The 19,838-nt window shown below is 50.9% G+C and overlaps 1 protein-coding gene across 1 annotated transcript; it reads right to left on the reverse strand.

The window, feature by feature from the left end:
* Window positions 1-1,017: 1,017 nt before the first annotated feature.
* On the reverse strand, window positions 1,018-16,207 carry P2rx1 (purinergic receptor P2X 1). Its single transcript, XM_048448691.3, has 12 exons — window positions 15,831-16,207; window positions 7,427-7,574; window positions 7,098-7,169; window positions 6,633-6,702; window positions 6,352-6,448; window positions 5,983-6,063; window positions 5,606-5,747; window positions 3,622-3,749; window positions 3,221-3,311; window positions 2,792-2,857; window positions 2,315-2,416; window positions 1,018-2,168 (listed from the first exon to the last, which is right to left on the reverse strand). The coding sequence occupies exons 1-12, from the start codon at window positions 15,965-15,967 to the stop codon at window positions 2,103-2,105; spliced, it is 1,200 nt and encodes a 399-aa protein (XP_048304648.3). The 5' UTR covers window positions 15,968-16,207; the 3' UTR covers window positions 1,018-2,102.
* Window positions 16,208-19,838: the final 3,631 nt, after the last annotated feature.

Consider the following 19,838-nt stretch of genomic DNA (forward strand, 5'->3'; position numbering starts at 1 on the left):
CTGGTTGGATCACTTTTTTTTTCTGCCACTCAGGAGGAAAGAGACAGGAGGCACAGGCTTTGGGGGCTGGGAAAGAGGAGGATGGAAGGTTCTTGTCTGGGGAAGGTGGCAGAAAGTCAAGGTCTGAGAGAACAACTGGCCCGTGCTGTCCACTCTGCTAGCCACTGGCTTCATACAGCTATTTTGGTAAATCAAAAGTAAGAACTAGATATGGTGCCAAATCCCTGTGATTCCAGCATTTGAGAAGCCGAGACAAGAGGATCGTGAATTTCAGACCAGCTTGAGCCACATAACAAGGCACTGTTTAAAAAACATTAAAAAGGCCGGGTGGTAGTGGTGCACTCAAGAGGCAGAGGCACTCGGGAGGCAGAAGCAGGTGGATCTCTGTGAGTTCAAGGTCAGCCTGATCTACAAGAGCTGATTCCAGGACAGGCTCCAAAGCTACAGGGAAACCCTGTCTCAAAAAACAAAACAACAACAACAAAAACATTAAAAAGTGAAACGACTCCAAGTGTTTATTGGCTCCCTTGGCAAGTGGCCGCCACATTGAACAGCACAGCATAAGAAATTGTGCTGTTCAGAAATTGTGCCATTCAAGCTGGTTTAGACAGAGCAAGGTACTCAGATCCCCTGGCTGGCTGTGAGCCCAGGCTAGAAGGCATGTCCACATGAATCCTTCTCCCCTCTCCAGCCACAAGCCTCCCTTCCTTTGTGGAAGTACCCCCAAATCTCACCCCTGGGACAACAAGTCCCTCTCTCAACCTTATTTGCTTCTGGGGAGTTCAACTGCCCCACAGCCAGGAGAAGAGCTTCCTCAGGATTTGGAAGAGTGCTGGTGCCCTGTCCTGTGCAGAGATGGGGCACAGGGACTGCTGTGAGCTCACTGACCCAGCTGGGCTCAGGCACCCCTCACCAGCCCGCCCACAGGAATCTCAGAAGCTCAGCTCAACTGTGTGTCTCACAGGTGAGCACTCTGAACTTCAGAAGGGTTTGAAAGGAAAGCAAAGAAGACAGAAATTTGTCCTCATTTCTTTTTTTATTGTGCCCCACCCCTTGCCTCCTCAGCCTTCATGTTCCAACCAAGCCGGGCAAGCTGTGGAAGCTGGGTCTGGGCCACAGGCAAGGAGCCAGGATTCACCAGGCTTACACCTCCACCCGAGGTAGCTGAGTAAGGTTCTGTGACTGGCAGGGCTGTCCTGGCCTGACTCCCCCAGTAAGGAGCATTGTCCCATGGGGGTGACACTGTATGGAGACCATGTGTCCCTGCCTGGGGGTGTAGGTGTGTTCAGATGGCTGCACTTGCAGTACCCAAGCTGTTCCAATCCACAGCGGGGGCGGAGAGTTGTATGTACAGGGGGCGTGTGCACCTGGGGGCTTGTGAATTCCTGTGTGGCACACTACACACTTGCTGGGGGTGTTTGAGACCCTGCTCAGTGCCTACACCTGCCAATTGGTGCTGACCCAAGCCTGGATAGGAGCTTAAGAGCCAGAAAGTTCCGGGAGAGCCATTCTTAAGCCTCAGGCACAAAGTGGCCTGTGTCTCTGTTTTTAGGTGGGATGTGTGCCCGGCACCTGCACTGTTGCTGAGCCTCCTGGGGAATTCCTTTGGAACATCTTTCAATGGAAAGCATCCTCTGCTGTCCAGTTTGATAGTCGTGGGCCACATGTGTCCACTTAGCTAGGTCAACTGAGGCATATTTTTTATTATATTTTAATTAATTTAAGTTCAAATTGTCACATCTGGCTAGTGGCTTCCATGTGGAAGAGCACAAATCTAGGCAGGTGAAGCCCTGGGATGGACAGTGAAAGCCTGAGACGTTGTCACAAAGCTAGGGTATAGGTGTATGAGGAGCCCAACCATATAGACCCAGAGTGGCTGAAACTGGAGGGGGCATCCCTCAGGAGGGGACGTGTGGAATTGGACCCAGAGCTCTGAATTGCAGTGTCTTGCCCGTCACCACTCTGAACTGGGGTGGGGGTGGGGGGCAACTTGGTGTCTGTCCGGTAGGAAAGCCCCTGGGAATGGTCTCTGCCCTGGCTCGAAGCCACCAGCCCTAGCCGGAAGTCACACACTGAGTCAAGTCCAGAACCCAAGGCTGAGGTCAGGAGGTCCTCATGTTCTCCTGCAGGCCCAGAGTGGAGCTGGTGGCCGCGGGGTCACGTTCACCCTGTGTATGCAATGTGGGAATGCAAGTCAGGCCCCAGAAGTCCCGGCCTGCAGCGCTGAGTCCTGCAGGACAGAGCCTGCCAATACAGGCACACAAGCTTGAGGTTTTTGAAGAGCCCTGCTCAAGAAGTTCAGAAGTTCTCTTACCTCCCCAGGCCCCATGTCCTCGGCGTACTTGAACTTCTTCTGTTTGTAGTAGTGCCTCTTGGGCAGGATGTGGAGCAATAAGAGGTCACAAAGAACTGTGGCCTGAGGACAGGGAGAGCAGGGGTGGAGAATAGGAATCTAGGGCAGATATTGACCATCCATATCGACTTTCCATGTCCCACAGTGGTCCCTGCTGACTGTGGTCCTGGCTGAATCAAGCCACTCCAGACCCCAGTTTCCTGAAGACAGGATAATGTGCTCCAAATCCCTCCTGGGACCAAGTCAGCTCCACCCCACCTCTCTCTTACCTCTGAGACTCAGTTTCCCCAGGTACACGGTAGGTCTAGGGTGGTGGGGAAAGCAGTTGCTGCCTCAATAATGATAGGAACCTATGGTCTTATTTTGGGGTTCTGCTACTGAATGTAGAAGAAGAGAGGCTGAAACCCAGCAGAGCAAACATGTGTGCCCAGCACTTACCACTCCAAAGATGCCAATCCCAGAGCCAATGGTAGTCATAGTAGGGATGATGTCAAACTTCCCGGCCTGGTGGCAGGGCCCAGAGGAGAACCGGGTCAACAGAAAGGACCCAGCTAGAAAAGGTCAAGCCCTGCCCCCTCAACTCTAAAGTCTCCCCACTGCCTATGGTCCAGGGCTCTGGTTCTCCCAAGAGCCAGCTCCTGGTCAGTAAACCTGGGCTTTGTCCTTGGCTTTGCTTCCCCGGACCCAAGGAGATGGCAGGGGAGCCATGTCAGTGGCTCGAAGCTGGGACAGAGCCATCCCCCATGTCCATGGTCATTGGAAGCAGATCTCTGAACACAACCATCCCATTCCACTTTGTATCTGTAACAACAGACATCCAAAGCAGGAGGGTGCCTTGGTGGCCATCCCTTCATATGGAACACCTACCTTACCATTCACGAGGATGTCAAAACGAATCCCAAACACCTTGAAGAGGTGACGACGGTTTGTCCCATTCTGCACAAAATGCCGGGCAAACCTGGGGCAGGGGGTGGTAGGAGACGGTGGTAAAGCCACCTTGAGTGCCAGAGTCTTAGGAAGAGGCCCTCCAGCATTGCCCAAGGAGAATGACTAAGTCTTCTTCCACTCAGCCCTTTCCTGACTCCCACCAGGCAGACCTCCAAGGACCCAAGATCTAGGGCTGGGGAACTCAAGCCTTTAAGGTCTTGTTGCTGGCTTCCTATTTGACAAGTCACACAGGATGGATGCCATCCAGGGTCCTCTGGTCCCCTCTGGCAACATTTGTCGACCTGTGGCATTCCAGAAATAGGCAGGAGACTGTCAGGTACCTGAAGTTGAAGCCTGGAGACAGATTTTTCTCCCCATACAGTCCATGGAATTGGTAGATGGGTTTGCAGTGCCGCACGTGCCAATCCAGGTCACACTCCCAGTCGATGGTGATGCCAACCACCCCGCCCTGCCAAGGACACAAGCACACAAGATCTGGGCTCAGGAGTATAAAACGCCTGTCTAGACGGGCAAGATGGCTTCATGAGTTTAAAAGAGCAAACAAGCAAACAACAACAACAACAAAACTGTCTCACAGTTGGTGCCTGCCCTCTCTTTAAAAAAAATTGTTTGACATTATTTATTAATTTTGTGTGTAGATAAATTCACCCTTGTGTACAGTATGACTTTGGAGGGCAGAGGACAACTTGCAAGGGTAGACTTTCTCCTTCTGCCATATAGGACCAGGGAGTAAATTCCAATCATTAGGCTACCAAGTGCTTTTAACTGCTGAGCCTTCTCTCCAGTTCCTTAGTTTCTTGAGATTGGGCATCACTGTGTAGCCTAGGCTGACCTTGAACTCCTTATCCTCCTGCGTCTGCCTCCTGTGTGCTGGAATCACAGGTGTGTCCTAGCACACCTGGCTTGTCATATGCGTATTCTGTGTAATTACTTATTGACCTCTCTCCTCTAAGACTGACTGTCAGGTCCAAGGGGACAGAGCCATCTGGCTCTCATCACTGTTTCTCAGTTCCTGGCTCAAGTCACAGTGGTGTGGGAGACAAGCAAGCAGCCTTTGAACTAGACATCTGGGGAGAAAACACTTCAGAAAATGAAGTGAGGCAGGAAACAGGACAGGGGGGTGACTCAGGCCAAGAGCGGAGAGGTGATCAGAGAAGTGGGCAGGGAGCTAGCTGAACAGATCAGCATGGAGGCAGGGGCAGAGATCCCCACACTCAGTGGGTAAGGGCAGGTGTGAATTCTAGCAACAGGGTGGACTGTAAATCCTGATGACCCTATAGGGTCAGACAGAGGCGTGAACACCCACAGTTAACCACTGTCTGGCTGCTTCCACCTCCACGTAGCTCTGGAAAGCAAACACCTGCAGACTTCTGCCATACACAAGTGTGTCGTGAGTGGGGCTTGTTGGTGACCTCACAGAAAAGGAGCGGGTTGCCATCCCCGCATTGGCAGCTGCAGGAGCAAGCACAAGAAGGACCCGGCAAGCACAGGATGTAGGGTGCCCCGTGCCGGGCAGAGCTAGGTGCTAACTTGCAGGTGTGTGCTCGTTTGAGCTTCACAGCACCGCCACGGGAATGGCGCTATCAGTGTCTTCAGTGGAGTTCTCAGACCTGCTGAACTAAGGGACCCATCTGAGGACACACTCTGGTTGGGAGGCAGAGCAGGATTTGGATCCAGAGCCTTGCAAAGGGACTGTGGTCTTGGAATCCAGGGACATGTGAAGCCCTGAGTTTCATCCCCACCACAGGAAAACACAAAGTAGCCAGGTGATTTTAGGCTATGGTACAGCTTGGGGCTAGGGGTTTCTACTGAACGTACATAAGGCCCATCCTCAGCAGAAAAAATAATTAAAAAATAAACGGCATGGTGACGCACTCCTGTGCTCTTCATTATGTAGGCAGATGCAGGGGGATTAGGAGTGTGGGGCTATCCTAGGCTACAGAGGGAGACCCTGACTCCAAACAACAAAAAGGAAGAGAGGGGAGAAGAAGGAAGGGAGGGATGTATGAAGGAAGGTAGAGGGGAAGGAAGGGTGGGAAGAAGGGAGGGAGGGAGGGAGGGAGGGACCACTGAGCATCTAGATAATGCTGTCTGCCCACATCTCTTTATTTTTAACACGTCCTCCATGGCAGGATCAGACCAGACCCTACAGAGGACCCCCAGGGGCTCTTGTACTAGAGCACAGTCCCATGCACACACACGGCCTGTGCCAGGGAGGTTTGGGAGGCAGGATAGGGCTGGCAGGCATGTATTATGACCCTGAGCTGCACTCTCCTTGCTGGCACAACCCCATCCCATCCTTACATTCACAGCCAGGCTGCGGAAGTCCTGGCCTGACTCTTGCACCACATATCCAAGGCTGAAGACTGGGCACAGTGGATGCAGGGTCTTGTGGTAGAGGCATTTCTTCATGTAGGTGTTATTCACCTCCTCCACCAGGTTGCGCCTGTGTGGAAGGCATGGGTAGCAGCCATGTGCCAGCTGGGAGGGTTCTCACTCCACTCAGCTCTAAGGACCCTCAAGAATTCTAGAGTATCCCCCTTCCCAAACCGTCAGCCTGCAGGAGGTCTGCCAAGGCTGCTGTCTCCGGAGTGCAAGCAGCTGGGATGGAGGGAGACTGTACTGAGAGCGGCTGCAGCTGCTTCAAGCCACCTGCACCTCTGCCTTCCTTTCCCACGAACCTGTTGACCTTGAAGCGTGGAAAGCTGATGCTGTTCTTGATGAAGAGGGTGAAGTTCTCAGCCTCACGGAGAAGAGCAGGTCTGGGGAAAACAGCACTCACTCAGTGCCCCTCCCCAAGAGTGTTTGCATGGCTGAAAGGGCTTGGCAAATAGTAGGGAACACAGGGGCTCCCCTGTAGCATGCATTGATGTGTGGTGGGGTTGGGGTGGCCACACTCCAGATGGGGCACGGACTTACAGGCCCCTAGATAGGCCTGGATAGGGTGAGGGATGGGATCAGAAATATAAAGAACCCATTCTTGCCAGATACAGATATCTGTGGGTCAGGACCCTATCTCTAGCTCCCTGGAGGGACAGGACATCAGTTACCTTGGGATCTTGTCATCCACCTCCACAGGACACCAGCCAAAGATCTCACAGGTCTTCACTGTGCTATTGAAGGGCACGCATTTGCCTGTGCGAATACCTGTAGCAAGAGAGCAGCCTCTGGGCTCCCACCTCATGGTGGACTTCTGCAGCATGGGAGCCGAGAGCCAGGATGAGAGCAGGATAGACTCTCTCGGTGGGGAACAGTTTGGAGAGATGTGGAGTACAGAGAGGCAGACACAGGCAACGTGGTTGTGGAGGTGACAGAAAGGGGCTGGTCTTACCTTGGGCCTTCCTTTCTGCTTTTCCCGGAGTGCACCCATTGTCCTCCTGGCAAATGCCACCTTCTGGGTTCTGGGGGATGGGAGAAGTGCTGGCCCCAGGCCCTGTGATGTGGTCCTAGGGAGGACCGTCTCCTGCCCCACCCCCAGGACCACAGTGTAGACATGGAGCAAAATCTCAGATTCTGTGACAGACCCTTGCTCCCAGCCTCCTTCTCCCACACTTATCCTAGGTTTCTGTCCAGTTGCTGAGTGCTGGTGTCTGCTGGCAGGGAACTGAAGGTTGGGACGGAGAGGCACAATGCCCAGCAATGGGACTAACAGTGACTGACGGTTATTTTGTGTGACTCTCTGCCCAACATTACATCATAACCTCATCAGAAAGCTCCTCCCACATCACCACCAAGGCCCAAGGGATTCCATCATGTTATCTCCCCTGTGGGTCCAGGAGAGGGGCGGAGTCCTCACCTCTGCACAATAGCCTTGAGCCTGCTGGGGGGTCACGATGAAATTGGTCATAACTACAAAGGAGCTGTCACCCTGGAAGTAAAGGGCAGGGAGATGACAGGCAGAGTTGGTAGAACAGCCCCAAGCATCTAAACACTGCCCTAACAGGGCTCTGGAGCCCACCCGACACCCAGCAGACACCATATCCCAAGGCATAACTGTGAAGGGAAAGATCAGTCTCACAGTAAGGGAGACTGAGGTCCGGAGAGCAGGAAGCTGGTCTAGCCCTTCAGGGAGCCTTGAGTCACGGCTTGTAGGAGGGAGGATGGTGCAGGCCTGAGCCAGCTCACCTGGGCTGGGAAGACATAGTCAGCCACGTCCCAGACCTGGGGTCCCAGGCCCTGGAGCTGGGTCACAGCCAGGCCCTTGAGCTTCACAGACACACTGCTGATGAGGCCGCCTGAAGTCTGGTATCCCTTTTCATAGACGAACACCCACCTGTCAGGTCCAGGGAAGACAGGGGAGTTAGGATTCTGTACAGTGTCGGGCAGGACATCCAAGGATACAAGTGGTTGTAAGAGCCTCTATCCTTTCTGGCATCCTCCGGACCACCTCCTGTTCTCAGATATGTTTCTGAGCTTTGGTTCCCAAGTAGTTTCCGTGAGGCAGGACAGCCTTGCCTGTCGCCCCCTGCTGGCCTGGGTCTAAATTACCACCACTACAACTCTGCCATGGAGGCCAATCCATGCAGCTACTGACTGACTGTCCCTCCTAATTCTCTCGCTCCACAGAGCTGTATTTCAGGGCCAACTGGCCAGTTCTTGACCCCAGTGCTCCTTCACAACACCCAATTTCTTCCCACACAACTTCCAGAAAAGTGTGAAGACTGCCCGGGAGTCTGGCTTTCTCTCCCAGCCAGCCCTACTCCTCAGTGCTGTGAGGTTTGGAGTGGGTCCTTCCTCTTCCTTATCTATAAAACGGGAACAATATTAGGGCTTGTTTATGTTAAGCGAGTTCGTGCAGAGAAGTTGCTTAGGCTGTGGGCTGGTGCCTAGCAGAAGCTGTGTAGAATTCATCTGTCATTACTGGGTAGAAAGTGGGAAGGAGAACAGTGCGGATGAGAGAGAAGCCAGGATATGGGGCTAAAGGCCATAACCTTCCCTCCCGCAGCCTCCAGCTCCCTCCCTCAGGCTGCTGTGTAAGTGGCTCAGGTTTAATCCAGGAAGTTCAGTGGGACTCACCTCACTCCCAGGGATGGGCATATGGCCAAGACATGTCAATCAATGTCCTGCCTTTCTAGCAGAAGTAAAGAGTCTAATTGCCATTAAAAGAGTGTCAATAGCAGAACCAGATTCTTTTTTTTCCTGGGATTTACTAGGAAAGAAACTTCCACTGTGCCGGGTGGCTAAGCAAGGAGGCTGTGAGGTCAACACTGCCGTTAGCCATTTTTGCCATCTCTAAGTACCAGCCTGAGGATGGAACCAGGAGATGGAGAGGACCAGATTCCTAACCATGTTGCTGCAGGCCCTTGGGGGAGGGGAAAAAAATTCTGGGCTTTACTAGAACGTGAGCCAATGAAGTCCCTTCCATTGTGAGAACGGATGAAGTCCCTTCCATTGTGAGAACGAGCTTAGGTTTCATACCTGCTGCTTACGCTGAGAGTTTTGTGTCTCACATCTCTCCAGTGGTAGCCTCTCCCTTTAGAAGAAACTGTTGGAGTAGATTCAAGGTGTGTTGCCCACTGGCACATGAACCGCAGCCCTCCCCGGGAAGAAGACCGTAGGTGAATATGCTCTGCTCCCTCCGTCCTCTGCCTTACCTAGACAACGATCATCAAACCTTCTCCTCTGGGGACAAGGTTCTCCAAGCCTTAGGCCCAGAGTCACTGACTTCCCTGTCCTGGGTCACAGGAAAGGAGTCCTGTTGCAACTTTAAGCCTCTCCCCTCCGAAAGCCGGCTTTGGAACTTGTCCCTCTTCCAAGCCAAAGTGTGGTCATTGCTGCCCCCTGCAGCCCACAAAGAGCAACAGGCGACGCATAACAAAGGTTTAAATTCTGAGGCTGCCCGTTGGGAATCGCTCAGGGAGAGGGGTTCCCCATCCCCACTGTCCCTTTCTGCAGTCACACCCCTGTCTTGTACTCCAGCTTAAAGGGGCTATTATGGAAGAGGGGCTTTTTGCTATGGAGGAGAGATTTGTTGCTATGGAGGAGGGATTTGTTGCTATGGAGGAGGGGTTTGTTGCACACTCTGAGCCCTCCCCCAAGAAGCCACCGGTTTCCTTTTCACACCTCCGTCCTCAGAACCTCTATTTCTCTTTGCCCAATAGCAAAAGGTCACTCAATAGGTAGAGAAACTGAAGTCCGTGCACACTCCCCTCCCAAAGGTCAGAAGTCAAACAGGGGTGATCCAGGGCTGGAGGCCTCCCTGCAGACACAGGGTTGTGCAGTGCTGGGTGTGTCTCCCCAGAGTTCCTCTCCTGCCTTAGCTGTGTGTTGGGGTCAATACAATTTCTGGGCTGTGACTGCCCTTGGGGCTTCTGGTCTTGGCAGGTCAAAAGGAAATGTCAAATCTGGTATTTGTGACCTCTGCCCTGGTAATAATAGCTTTGGCATGCTGGCAGCAGGCCTGTCATTCCAAAGCCATGTCTTTTTTAAAAAGATTTTATTTTTAACTGTGTATGTATGTGTTGTGTTGGGGGGAGTTGAACACTTGACTATAGATAGCCATGAAGACCAAGAGAAGGCAATGAATCTTGTGGAGCCAGAATTATAGGCGAGTATGAGCTGCCTGCCTGACCTAGGTGCTGGAACCTGAACTTAGTTCACTACAAGAGTGGTACACACTCTTAACTACTGAGCATCTTCCCCAAAGTCATGTCTTGACCTGGTCTTATGGTTACTACTCTGGGAAGGCCATCAAAGAGGTCTGAGGTCAAAGACACCAGCATCTTCTGAGGCCCCTCCTCTTCCAGGGATGACCCTTACCAGTCTCTTCACCTCCCCTGGGAATCCCTTTCCAGTGGTCCCTGGGAAAGGGACACACAGTGAAGTGGCCATGTTTAAGTACTAGACTTGCCTTTCGCCACATGTATGACTTCAGACTAGAGACTGAACTCTGAGCCCCAACTTCCTCAGTTAAACAGAGGATGTCCAACTTTGAAGGTTCTGCTCGCTCAACTTAACAAGGTTGTGTACTCAAGACACATAAAAATGAAAATCTCTCATCAAATCGTCCCTGTTCCCCTGGGAGGGCAGAGCTCTGGGTGAGCTGTCACAGGTACCCTTGTCCCAAGATCCACCTCCACATCGGTGGTCGGCCTCTACAACCCAGCCCTATACATTTAGTTAGTCACTCAATAACTTGATGCAAACACGTGTGCATCAAGCCCGTATTTGGAGTCGGCCATTGTTCTCAACACTAAAACTACAGAAGTGAGCAAACCCCAGGAGCCTGCCTTCAAGAAGTCTGAACAGACTGTTGGCCTCTCTGGTTGCTTGGTGTGCTGATTGATATTGTCACCTTGATTGCATCTGGAGTCACCTGGGAGACTCGCCTCAGGACGTGCCCACAGAGAGTTAACCAAGAGGGGAAGTTAACTCAGAATGAGAAGTGCCTTTCAACAGGCCAGAGATAAAGAGGTCAGAGCAAAAGCAGTGTGGTCTGCCTGCTTTCACTTCCTCCTGAGTCTGTGTCTACTGCAGCTGCTGCCACCCTGATGAAGCCTTTGTCAGACCCCAGCTTCTTTGGTTTTCTAATGTGAGCCAAGGACTAGTGGCCCTCCAGGAATCTTCCGGTACCCCAGTACCACATTGGAATCCCTGAGGTATTTAGTTTCATGGACTGGTCAGCTATCAGACTCACATTCTCTTCAGCATGTAGATGGCCATCATTACACTACCTGCCCTGTATCTATGTGTAGTGATTCACCTCCCTTTTTTGTTGTTTTTTTAGACAGGGTTTCTCTATGTAATGGTCCCAGATGTCCTGGAGCTGACTCTGTAGACCAGGCTGGCCTTAAACTCAGAGCTTCAGCTGTTTCTGCCTCCCGAGTCCTAGGATTAAAGACTTGCACCACCACTGCCCTGCTTAGGGACTCCCCTTCTATGCTACACATACTTCCTGTCAGTGCTGTTCCTGTAGAGGACCCTTCCTAAGTACAAATCTGGGTCCTGAGGATCGGGGCCATTGCTTTGGTGAGCCTGATCATGTAAACCTTGGGTCTTTGGGGAAAGTTTAGAGCTTTGGGCTAGAGAAGCCCTTGAATGTTGTAACCAGAGCTTAATAGGCCATTCTGGTGGGAATTTAGGAGACAAGAAAGCTAAGAAAAATGCAGACAGTGGGGGACCCAGATCAGGAGGTCTCACTGAAACTAAAACTCTTTCAGGAACTGGGCCATCTGAGCCATTCATGTTATATACTGGCAACAAATCTGGCCTCATTCTGCCTCTGTCCTGAGAACTTGAATGAGGTTGAATTCAAAAGTAATAAAGCGAATTGTTTGGAGAGGAAGTTGGGTTTGATGTTTGGGCGGTTCAAGACAAGCTTTTATACATCCCAGCTTGACCTCAAACTCACTATGTTGCCAAGGACAACCTTGAGCTTCTGCCTCCACCTGCTACGTGCTAGGACGCACCTCCTTGTGTATGTGTCTGGGGACCCAAGGCAGGGCATTGTGCATGCAAATGAACTACATCCCCAGCTCTGGCAGAGGACATTTCAAGGGAGGGTTTTATCCCACAGGGGACAGTCACTCTGAATGTGGGCAGTGCAGTGCGGCAAACTGAATATAAAGGAGAAAGCAAGTGGAATCCCGTATTCTCTGCTTCCTGACTGTGGAGACAGGGAGACAGTTACCCCACACTCCTGCTGCCACCGCCAGAGTTGCTGTCACCACCAGGCCATCACCATCATGATAGATGTGTCCTCAAACCACGAGCCAAAACAAACTCTTCTACCTTTACCTGCTTTTGTCACAGCTACAAGAGAGGTGACCAATATATTTGGGGACCCACACCCACCTTCTACACCAGACATCTTGAAGGTATCTCTGATGCCATAAGATTGTCTGAAAAACAGCTCCATAGTTCCGCAAAACTTTGAACATGGGATTTCCCTTGACCTGATCCCACTACTAGATATAAACCTTGAAGAAAAAAAAATGTGTCCACCAAAGTACTGATACACAAACACTCAGGGTAGCAATGCTTCTAAGAGCCAAAAAGTAGAAACAGCCTAAAATGTCCAACCACAGATACTCTAAACAAAACAAAACGTGATGAATCAACACATGAATTATTATTTAATAATAAAAGCATTGGGTTACACATTATAACAAACATGGCAAGTAAAAGAAGACAGATACATGCTGGGAGATGGTAGTGCATGCCTTTAATCGCAGCACTTAGGAGGCAGAAGCAGGTGGATCTCTGTGAGTTCAAAACCAGCCTGGTCTGTGAGAGCTAGTTCCAGGACAATGAGGACTGTTACACAGAGAAATCTTGTCCAGAAAAAACATAAAAAGGAAAAAAAAAAAGAAACCAGATACAAAAAGGCTCATGGTGTATGGTTCTATTTATAGGAAATACCCAGAATAGGCAAGGCAAGTTGTGAGGAGAAAGGGGGCTGATTGCTAAGGGATACAATATTTCTTTTTAGAGTGATGGAAATGTAATTATAAGTGATAATTATGCAATCTTGTGAATAATAATGACCACAAACTTGTGAGGTTTTTTGTTGTTGTTGTTTTGAGACAGTATCATCTTGTACTCCAGACTGGCTTGGAACTCACCATGTAGTCCAGGTTAACCTGGAATTCATGAGATGATTGCCCAGACTACTGAGTGCTGGGATTATAGGTAAATACCACCTACCATGCCTGATCCAGTCAGAATTGTGTGTGTGTGTGTGTGTGTGTGTGTGTAGCTCAATGGTAGAGAGTGTTCTTAGCATGCTCAAGGCCTTGGGTCTAATCTCTAGCATCAAATAAATGAAAAACAAGTTAATTAAAAGAGTAGAGATTAAGGTATTTGAAGTAAGTCTCACACAAGTTTCAGTCACCAGTGAAAACATTCAACTGAAGCCAGGCATGGTAGCATACACTTTTAATCCACGCACTTGGGAGGCAGAGGCAAGTGGATGTTTGTGAGTTTGAGGCCAGCCTGGTCTACATAGTGAGTTCCAGAAGAGCCAGGACTATGTAGAGAGACCTTGTCTCAGAAAACAAGCAAATAAAAATAAACAAGCAATTCTTTTTTTTTTTTTTTTTTTTTTTTTTCAACTGGGTCTCTCTGTCTCTCTCTTTAGCCAGACTGGCCCACTTGAAATCAACAGAGTTTGTTTCCTGTTTCCCCTCTGCTTTCCAGTAAGAGGTTTAAACCACTCTGTCTCATAAATTGACCCCTCCAATAGGAGCATTTCATCTGTGACTTCACCTTAATCTGGGTCATCAGAGGCTTTGCCTTCTGGAATTTCTTACTTCCCCCTCGCCTCACATTTACAGGGAGAACGTGACCAATAGAGACCACAGTCTAAGCTTCCCTTCTCTAAGCCCATTCCAGACCTTGGCATCTCAGCCTGTCTTTCTGTCTGTCTGTCTGACTGACTTCCTAAATCTCAAGGCTGCTTTCATCACCTGTCCCTCTCTACCTCCATGCTGCCCATTTCCAACATGGGCACTGTCTGGTGCCCAGAGACTGCATCTCTTGATCGTCTGTCCCCGCCCACCCCCAGCCTCCCATCTTCCCTGCCGCACCCACCGGACCAGACAATCAGATAAACAGCTGGGAAAAAGGAGGATCCTTAGAGCAAAGCCCTTCCCTTCACAAAGAAGAGCATGCTCCTCTCCAACTGCTGTCCTGTGTTAACAATTGGGAAACTGGGAGTCTTATCTGTCGGGGTCAGTGTAGCATCAGGCAGGAGCCAGATGAGGGCGACAGAGACAGATGAGCCACAGCCTGAGCTAGTAAGAGCTCCAGTGGGCAGGGAAGCCTGGGTTTGGGGACCTGAAGATCTTGCCTTGGGCTCTGCTGTATGAATCGGGCATTTTAATGAGACTAGTTACAGCCATCATCTCTGTTACCCTCACCCCTCACACCAACAAGGGATACATCCATTTGAAAATGATGGATCATCTTGGGCCAGAAGAAAGGAAAGAAGGAGGGGTGAGGTTCCTGTCACTGGAGGTACATATCACAGCTGGGGGGCAGTTGGGACTCATCTTACGGCGGGGCTGGAGTAGGTTGACTGCCCCTGCTATTCTGACCGCCAGGAACTGTTCACAGCTACGGCTCTGAAAACACAGTAGAGAATCCTTGGGCCCTGAGAAGGGATAAACCCTTTTGGTCTCCCTAGGTGAGACTGACTTCTCTTTCCTGGAGGAAGTAGACATAAGTTAATGGTAGACTTTGAGGCTCCTTTTGTGCTCAACACAGGGCCAGTGGTGCCCATTAGGAAGCACTTTAGAAACCCCGTTGGGGTGGGAAGGGAGAGAGCAGAGCAGAGCCCCAGGGCTAAGGCTGATTTGCCCTGTGACCTGGAAATTCCAGGGCTCCTCTCTGGACCTTAGTTTTCTTCTCAAGCTTGACCAAATTGACTTGTGAGCAAGAAGGGAACAGAACCCGAAAAGCAACAGAAGGGTCCTGGCCTTGGCTACATCTGGCCAGCTCTGAATCTTAGGGGACCAATAGGCAGAATAAAAGCTGTTCTGGGTGCTAGACACTCCCAAGGGGCCAACATTACATGGGTAACTATTCGGGCCCTTAGTCTCAGTCTCCCAAATGGGAATGTACAGAGTCCTCAGAACCACACAGCATAGCCAGGGTGGGGTGCTGGGTGTTGGCAGGCTCTCATCAGAGTCCAGCACTTTTAGTGACCCCAGGGCCTCTAGGGGCTCTTTTCAGCATGACTGTGAGTAAACACGATACCCTATACATGTGATACTTCAGGCACCTGGAGATCTCAGATCCAGGGCAGACAGGGACACAGTCATATGCATGCACATCCAGCAACAGGTGCATAAAGTCATTGGTACATGCCTAGATAGACATATAGGACATGGATAGGATACAGGTGCATCCGCATGACATCATGATATTAACCCATACAACACACATGCACATGCAAGATTTGCTAGGTCTGTTAGCTTCCAAGACAACCAGCCTGAACTTTAAAATATGGCCTTTGCATGGTTCCCAGGCTCACCAGTTGGCTGACCCCGTGCCCAGGAAGGAGATGTCACACTTGAGAACGGAGGCTACCTCCTGCTTCAAGCCTCCATCTAGTTGCTGAGTGTTCAGAATCCAAGGGTCTTTCAGGCCCCAGATTCCTGGATATCCCAGCCTGTCCCTCATTCAGACTGGAGAGATGGGAGCAGAGCCTATCTTCTGGCTAATAAAATAGGTGTTGCCTTGTCTCACTAGCTGCATGTGGGAAGCTGGAGGTGAAAGGGGCTCATGCAGTACGCACCACTCGCTCACTGACTGGAAAGGACCCTTCCCAATGTCAGTTCCTCAGGACCCACAATGGCATCGCCTCTTGTTCGCCATACACCCAAGAGCAGTGTGTCCCACCCGCCTCAGTGTCTCCGTCTTGACAGTAGGTTAAAGGGCCTATTCTTTCCTAATAGCATGGAGGCTCATCAGGAGGGCTTTCCAGTGCATAGAGAGACAAGGGGTTAGTCAGTACCCCAGAGCTCAGAGGATCGGCACATGTAGAGGACTGGAGCCCAAAGAGGGTGAGGAGGGCACTTAGACTCACCCAATGACGTAGACCAGAACCACCAACTGGATCAGACGGAAAATGACTCCCACCTTCTTGTTTCGCACCAGCACCATCCGGGGAGTGTCATACTCAAAGAAGAAGGCTGACAGCTCATCCTGCAGCCGCCGTGCCATGGTGGGCCAGGAGGGGCCCACACGGCCTCTGTGGTCAAGGGCAGGCCAGCATTTGTCTCCACAGCTATAGCAGTGGAGTGATTGGAGGCTTCTCAGTCCCTTAAGAACAGAGCAGGGCAGGTGGGGCCGGAGGCCAGGAGGCAGGGGTTAGTTGGTGGGTCTGGGTGGGGAGGGAAAACCCTGGGTGATCAGAACAGCTTTTGGTTGCTGGCAGGCAGTGGAGTACTGGCCAGTGGTGCCCGTGAAATAAATTCCCAAAGATAGACAGAGGCGGAGCCAGTGGGGCCACCCAGACCCAGCCCCACTGCCCCTCTAGGCTCCGCCTGGGCCCCCTCTGAGCCTCCGGAAACAGGAGCTGCTGGCCGGAAACCACCATGGCTACCAGTCACAGGAGAGAGATAAAGCCACAGGCTGCCCCCACTTTGAGAACTTGACAGGACAGAACTGGGGGGTCTGGCTAGGACCTGGCTAGGACCTGACCAGGACCTCAGAGCCCCACCTCCATTCTCACAGCTATAGTCAGAGTAGGCAGCTCAGTCCTAGGGACCTGTAGGGAGATGGGCAGAAGTCGATATCAGGTCCTGTAGCCTAGAACAGCCCTTGGATGCCCATGTCCACCAGTCCCTTCAAATCCAAGCCTGGTTTATATCCCTTAACTTCAGCGTCAGGCTGGCTTCTCCATCTTCAGCCTTTCCCTTGACCTGCTTGACTGTACCTCCTGATACCACTCCCAACCCATCCCTGCCACCAGAAGAGGCGTGGAGGTAGCTATCTAGATAAGACTAGGCTCACGTATCTCTATGGAGTATTAAGACCCAGCTGGGAAAGCCTAATATTAGGCAGCTTTGCTACTTGTTGAGGCCTTGGGGACAATGTAACACTTTCCTCACAGAGTGAAGTCCTTAGGGATGGGTCCCAGCAACCCCAGAGACAGAATTTGAAACCACTGTTGAGTTAGGGTTGCAGGTCCATCCAGTGCAACCCTCGCCTTCCTCAACAGTAACCCAGACCCTGAGCATAGGGGTCCCAATACCCAGACCTGAGGCTAGCTCACATTATATCCCTAGGGTCAGAGTGGAGCAATCTCACTCTGGGTCTACAAAAGAACCTCTTGAAACATGGACCTCCTTGGTAACCTTCACTCGCCTCCACCCCAGGCCAAGCTGACCCACCCTAAGTACTGATAAACAATCTTCTTCCTCAGAAGCTACTTGCAGGAAGCAAACAGCCCTCTGAGCAGGGCCCCAAGCCCCTGTGCAAGCAGGACTGCTTTCTGGATGTCCTGTCCCAGCACCCAGGGCCAATCCCTCACTCTTGAATAGAATACACACACACACACACACACACACACACACACACACACACACACACACACACACACACCATTGACATTCCAGTAGGAACTCTTACAACTGTCTGACGCCACTGTCAGGGTGGTAAGAACCACTTTCTTCATTTTTTTTTTTGTTTTGTTTTGGTTTGGTTCGGTTCTTTTGTTTTTTGTTTTTCCTAAGGAGCCAGAGCCACAGCAGGCTCCTTGGCCTTGTCTTAACCCCAAACAAAAGGGCCTGCCCCTCTCCCAGCTGATTTCATATCCAACTGTTAGAAGAAGAGCCCCAGGAGAGGGGCCACTTGTGATAGCAGTGGGTAGGTGCTGAAACTGAGCCACACCTGCACCCTTCTCCGTGGCACTCACACCATATTCTAGAGAGGGACCAGCTCCAAATGAGGGAGAAGAGAAAGGATGGATAGAAGACAGGAAGAGGAAGGAAGTCATTGTCCCGCAGCCATTGGCTGCTTCATGCCACCGCCACCTTCTCCCTCCTCATCTTCCTCACCTCAGTTCTTTCTCCCTTCTCTCTCTCCTTCTCCTCTTTCTCCCCATTCTCCTTTTTCTTCCTCTTCTTCTTCCACTTCCTTTTCTTCCTCTCCCTTCTCACCCCATGCCCATTATAGCTTGTTGGATAGACTGTTGGGACTGTATCTGCTACAGCCTGGGCATGAGCCCTGGCTCTCTGGAAATATGACAGAGAGGACCATTTGAAGGTACTGGAAGACCCAAGGTGGGGGTCAATGACACAACTTACTTTTTTCTTTTTTACTTTTCTTTTTCAAAAATGTTTTTGGAAAGTGTTTCTCTATGCAACAGCTCTGGCTGTCCTGGAACTTGCATTGTAGACCAGGCTGGCCTCGAACTCACAAACATCTGCCTGCCTCTGCCTCCTGAGTGCTGGGATTAAAGTTGTAAGCCACCACGGCCCAGTATAACCTTTTTTTCTTGATAATAACCCTGCAAAAGTGAACTAACCACATAAGACTATAGGGAGGGCTCAGGAGTGCAAGCATGAAGACCCGAGTTTGAATCCCACCACTTGTGGGGGCTCAGCAGCTGCATCTGTAATCCCAGGGCTGGGCAGGTGGAGACAGGCAGACCCCTAGCCCTAGAGCTCACTGGCCAGCCCAAAGCTCAATCTGTGTACTCTAGGTTCAATGAAATAAAATAAGATGGAGAGCCACCGAGGAAGACATTTGATGTTGACCTGCGGCCTCCACATGAATACACACACATCTACACACACACACACACACATGCACACACGGCAAATGTCTCTTGTTCTGGCTCACCCTTAGGGTACAAACACCTGTGGCTCTAGCCTTTGTAGGCACAGGTAGATAGAACAGATGTCAGAATGCCACCCAATAGAGTTTACCAGCCTTTTCTTCACCATGGCCCTGTAAAGCAGATAGTAGAATGCCCATTATACAGATGCAGAATCCAAGGTGCTGGAAGTTGAACACCTGGTCAAAGGTCATGGAACAAGTAGTTCTTGAGTTTGCTTGTGGCTGGAAGAGAGGCTCCCCAAAGTCTAAAGGCTTGGCCCAGGTCCCACCCAAAGACTCCAGCACTTAAGATCTGCCAGTCCTGCCTTATAAGCCAAAAGGATGTGTGGCCAGCTCTGGTTCTGGGCCGGGCCTTCTAGGGAGACATGGCCCTGCTGCCAAGGACTCGGCCCCAGGACAACCTCCCCTGCTTGGCTAAATTTAGCACTCTGTGGGTATGGAGGGGGCCAGTGCCCATCCTGGAGTCACTGCCCAAGCCTGGAGGGCAGCCTGAGTCCTCAACAGGGTGGGTGGCATCGATTCCAACTTGTCTCCTTAGACACTCAGGGTACCAAAGTCTTATCCCTGGCAATCTGACTCTCACACTGTATGGGCCTGCCCTGGTGTCCTCAGAGAGTCACCCCAACATCCAACAGCCCCTCCAATGCTATTGGAACAGAGCTCTTGACCTAGCAGTCAAGGGGAAGTCTATGGTGAAGGTTGGGTATCAGCCATGGCCCCAAGGGCTGGCTTTACCTCACTGTCTAAATTTTTCAGACCTCTTCCCTCCCACTGTGGACCATGACCAGGCTGACTTCTGTCCTTCAGTGTCCAAGGCATCACGATCTGCTAGTCTACTACTTTTTGGGTCTTTCCCCTCAGACCTCTTCTGTCCGGTAGTAAGGGGCTTCTGGCTGATGTAGGTCTCTCTCTTCAACAATAAGCATTCATTCAAGAGGCTTGTTTTTTTTTTTTGACAGTTCTCAAGGCTGTGACACAGACAGCCATAGGTAGCACAAGTCCACTTATCTCTGTTTATTACTTATTTATCTAAGCTATAAATAAACATTTATTATATCTTCTTATTCTTATTTATTTAAGATATAGTTTTTATACATCTCAGACTGACCTCGAACTTGCCATGCAATGGGAATGACTTTGAACTTTGGGTCCTCCTGCCTCCACTTCCCAAGTGCTGCAATTCTGGACAAGTACCACCAAGCCCAGTTTATGTGGAGATGGAGATCACAAACCCAGGGTGTTGTGCTTG

The sequence above is a fragment of the Myodes glareolus genome, chromosome 9, assembly GCF_982192425.1.
Source record: "Myodes glareolus chromosome 9, mMyoGla1.1, whole genome shotgun sequence".
NCBI classification, from domain to species: domain Eukaryota; kingdom Metazoa; phylum Chordata; class Mammalia; order Rodentia; family Cricetidae; genus Myodes; species Myodes glareolus.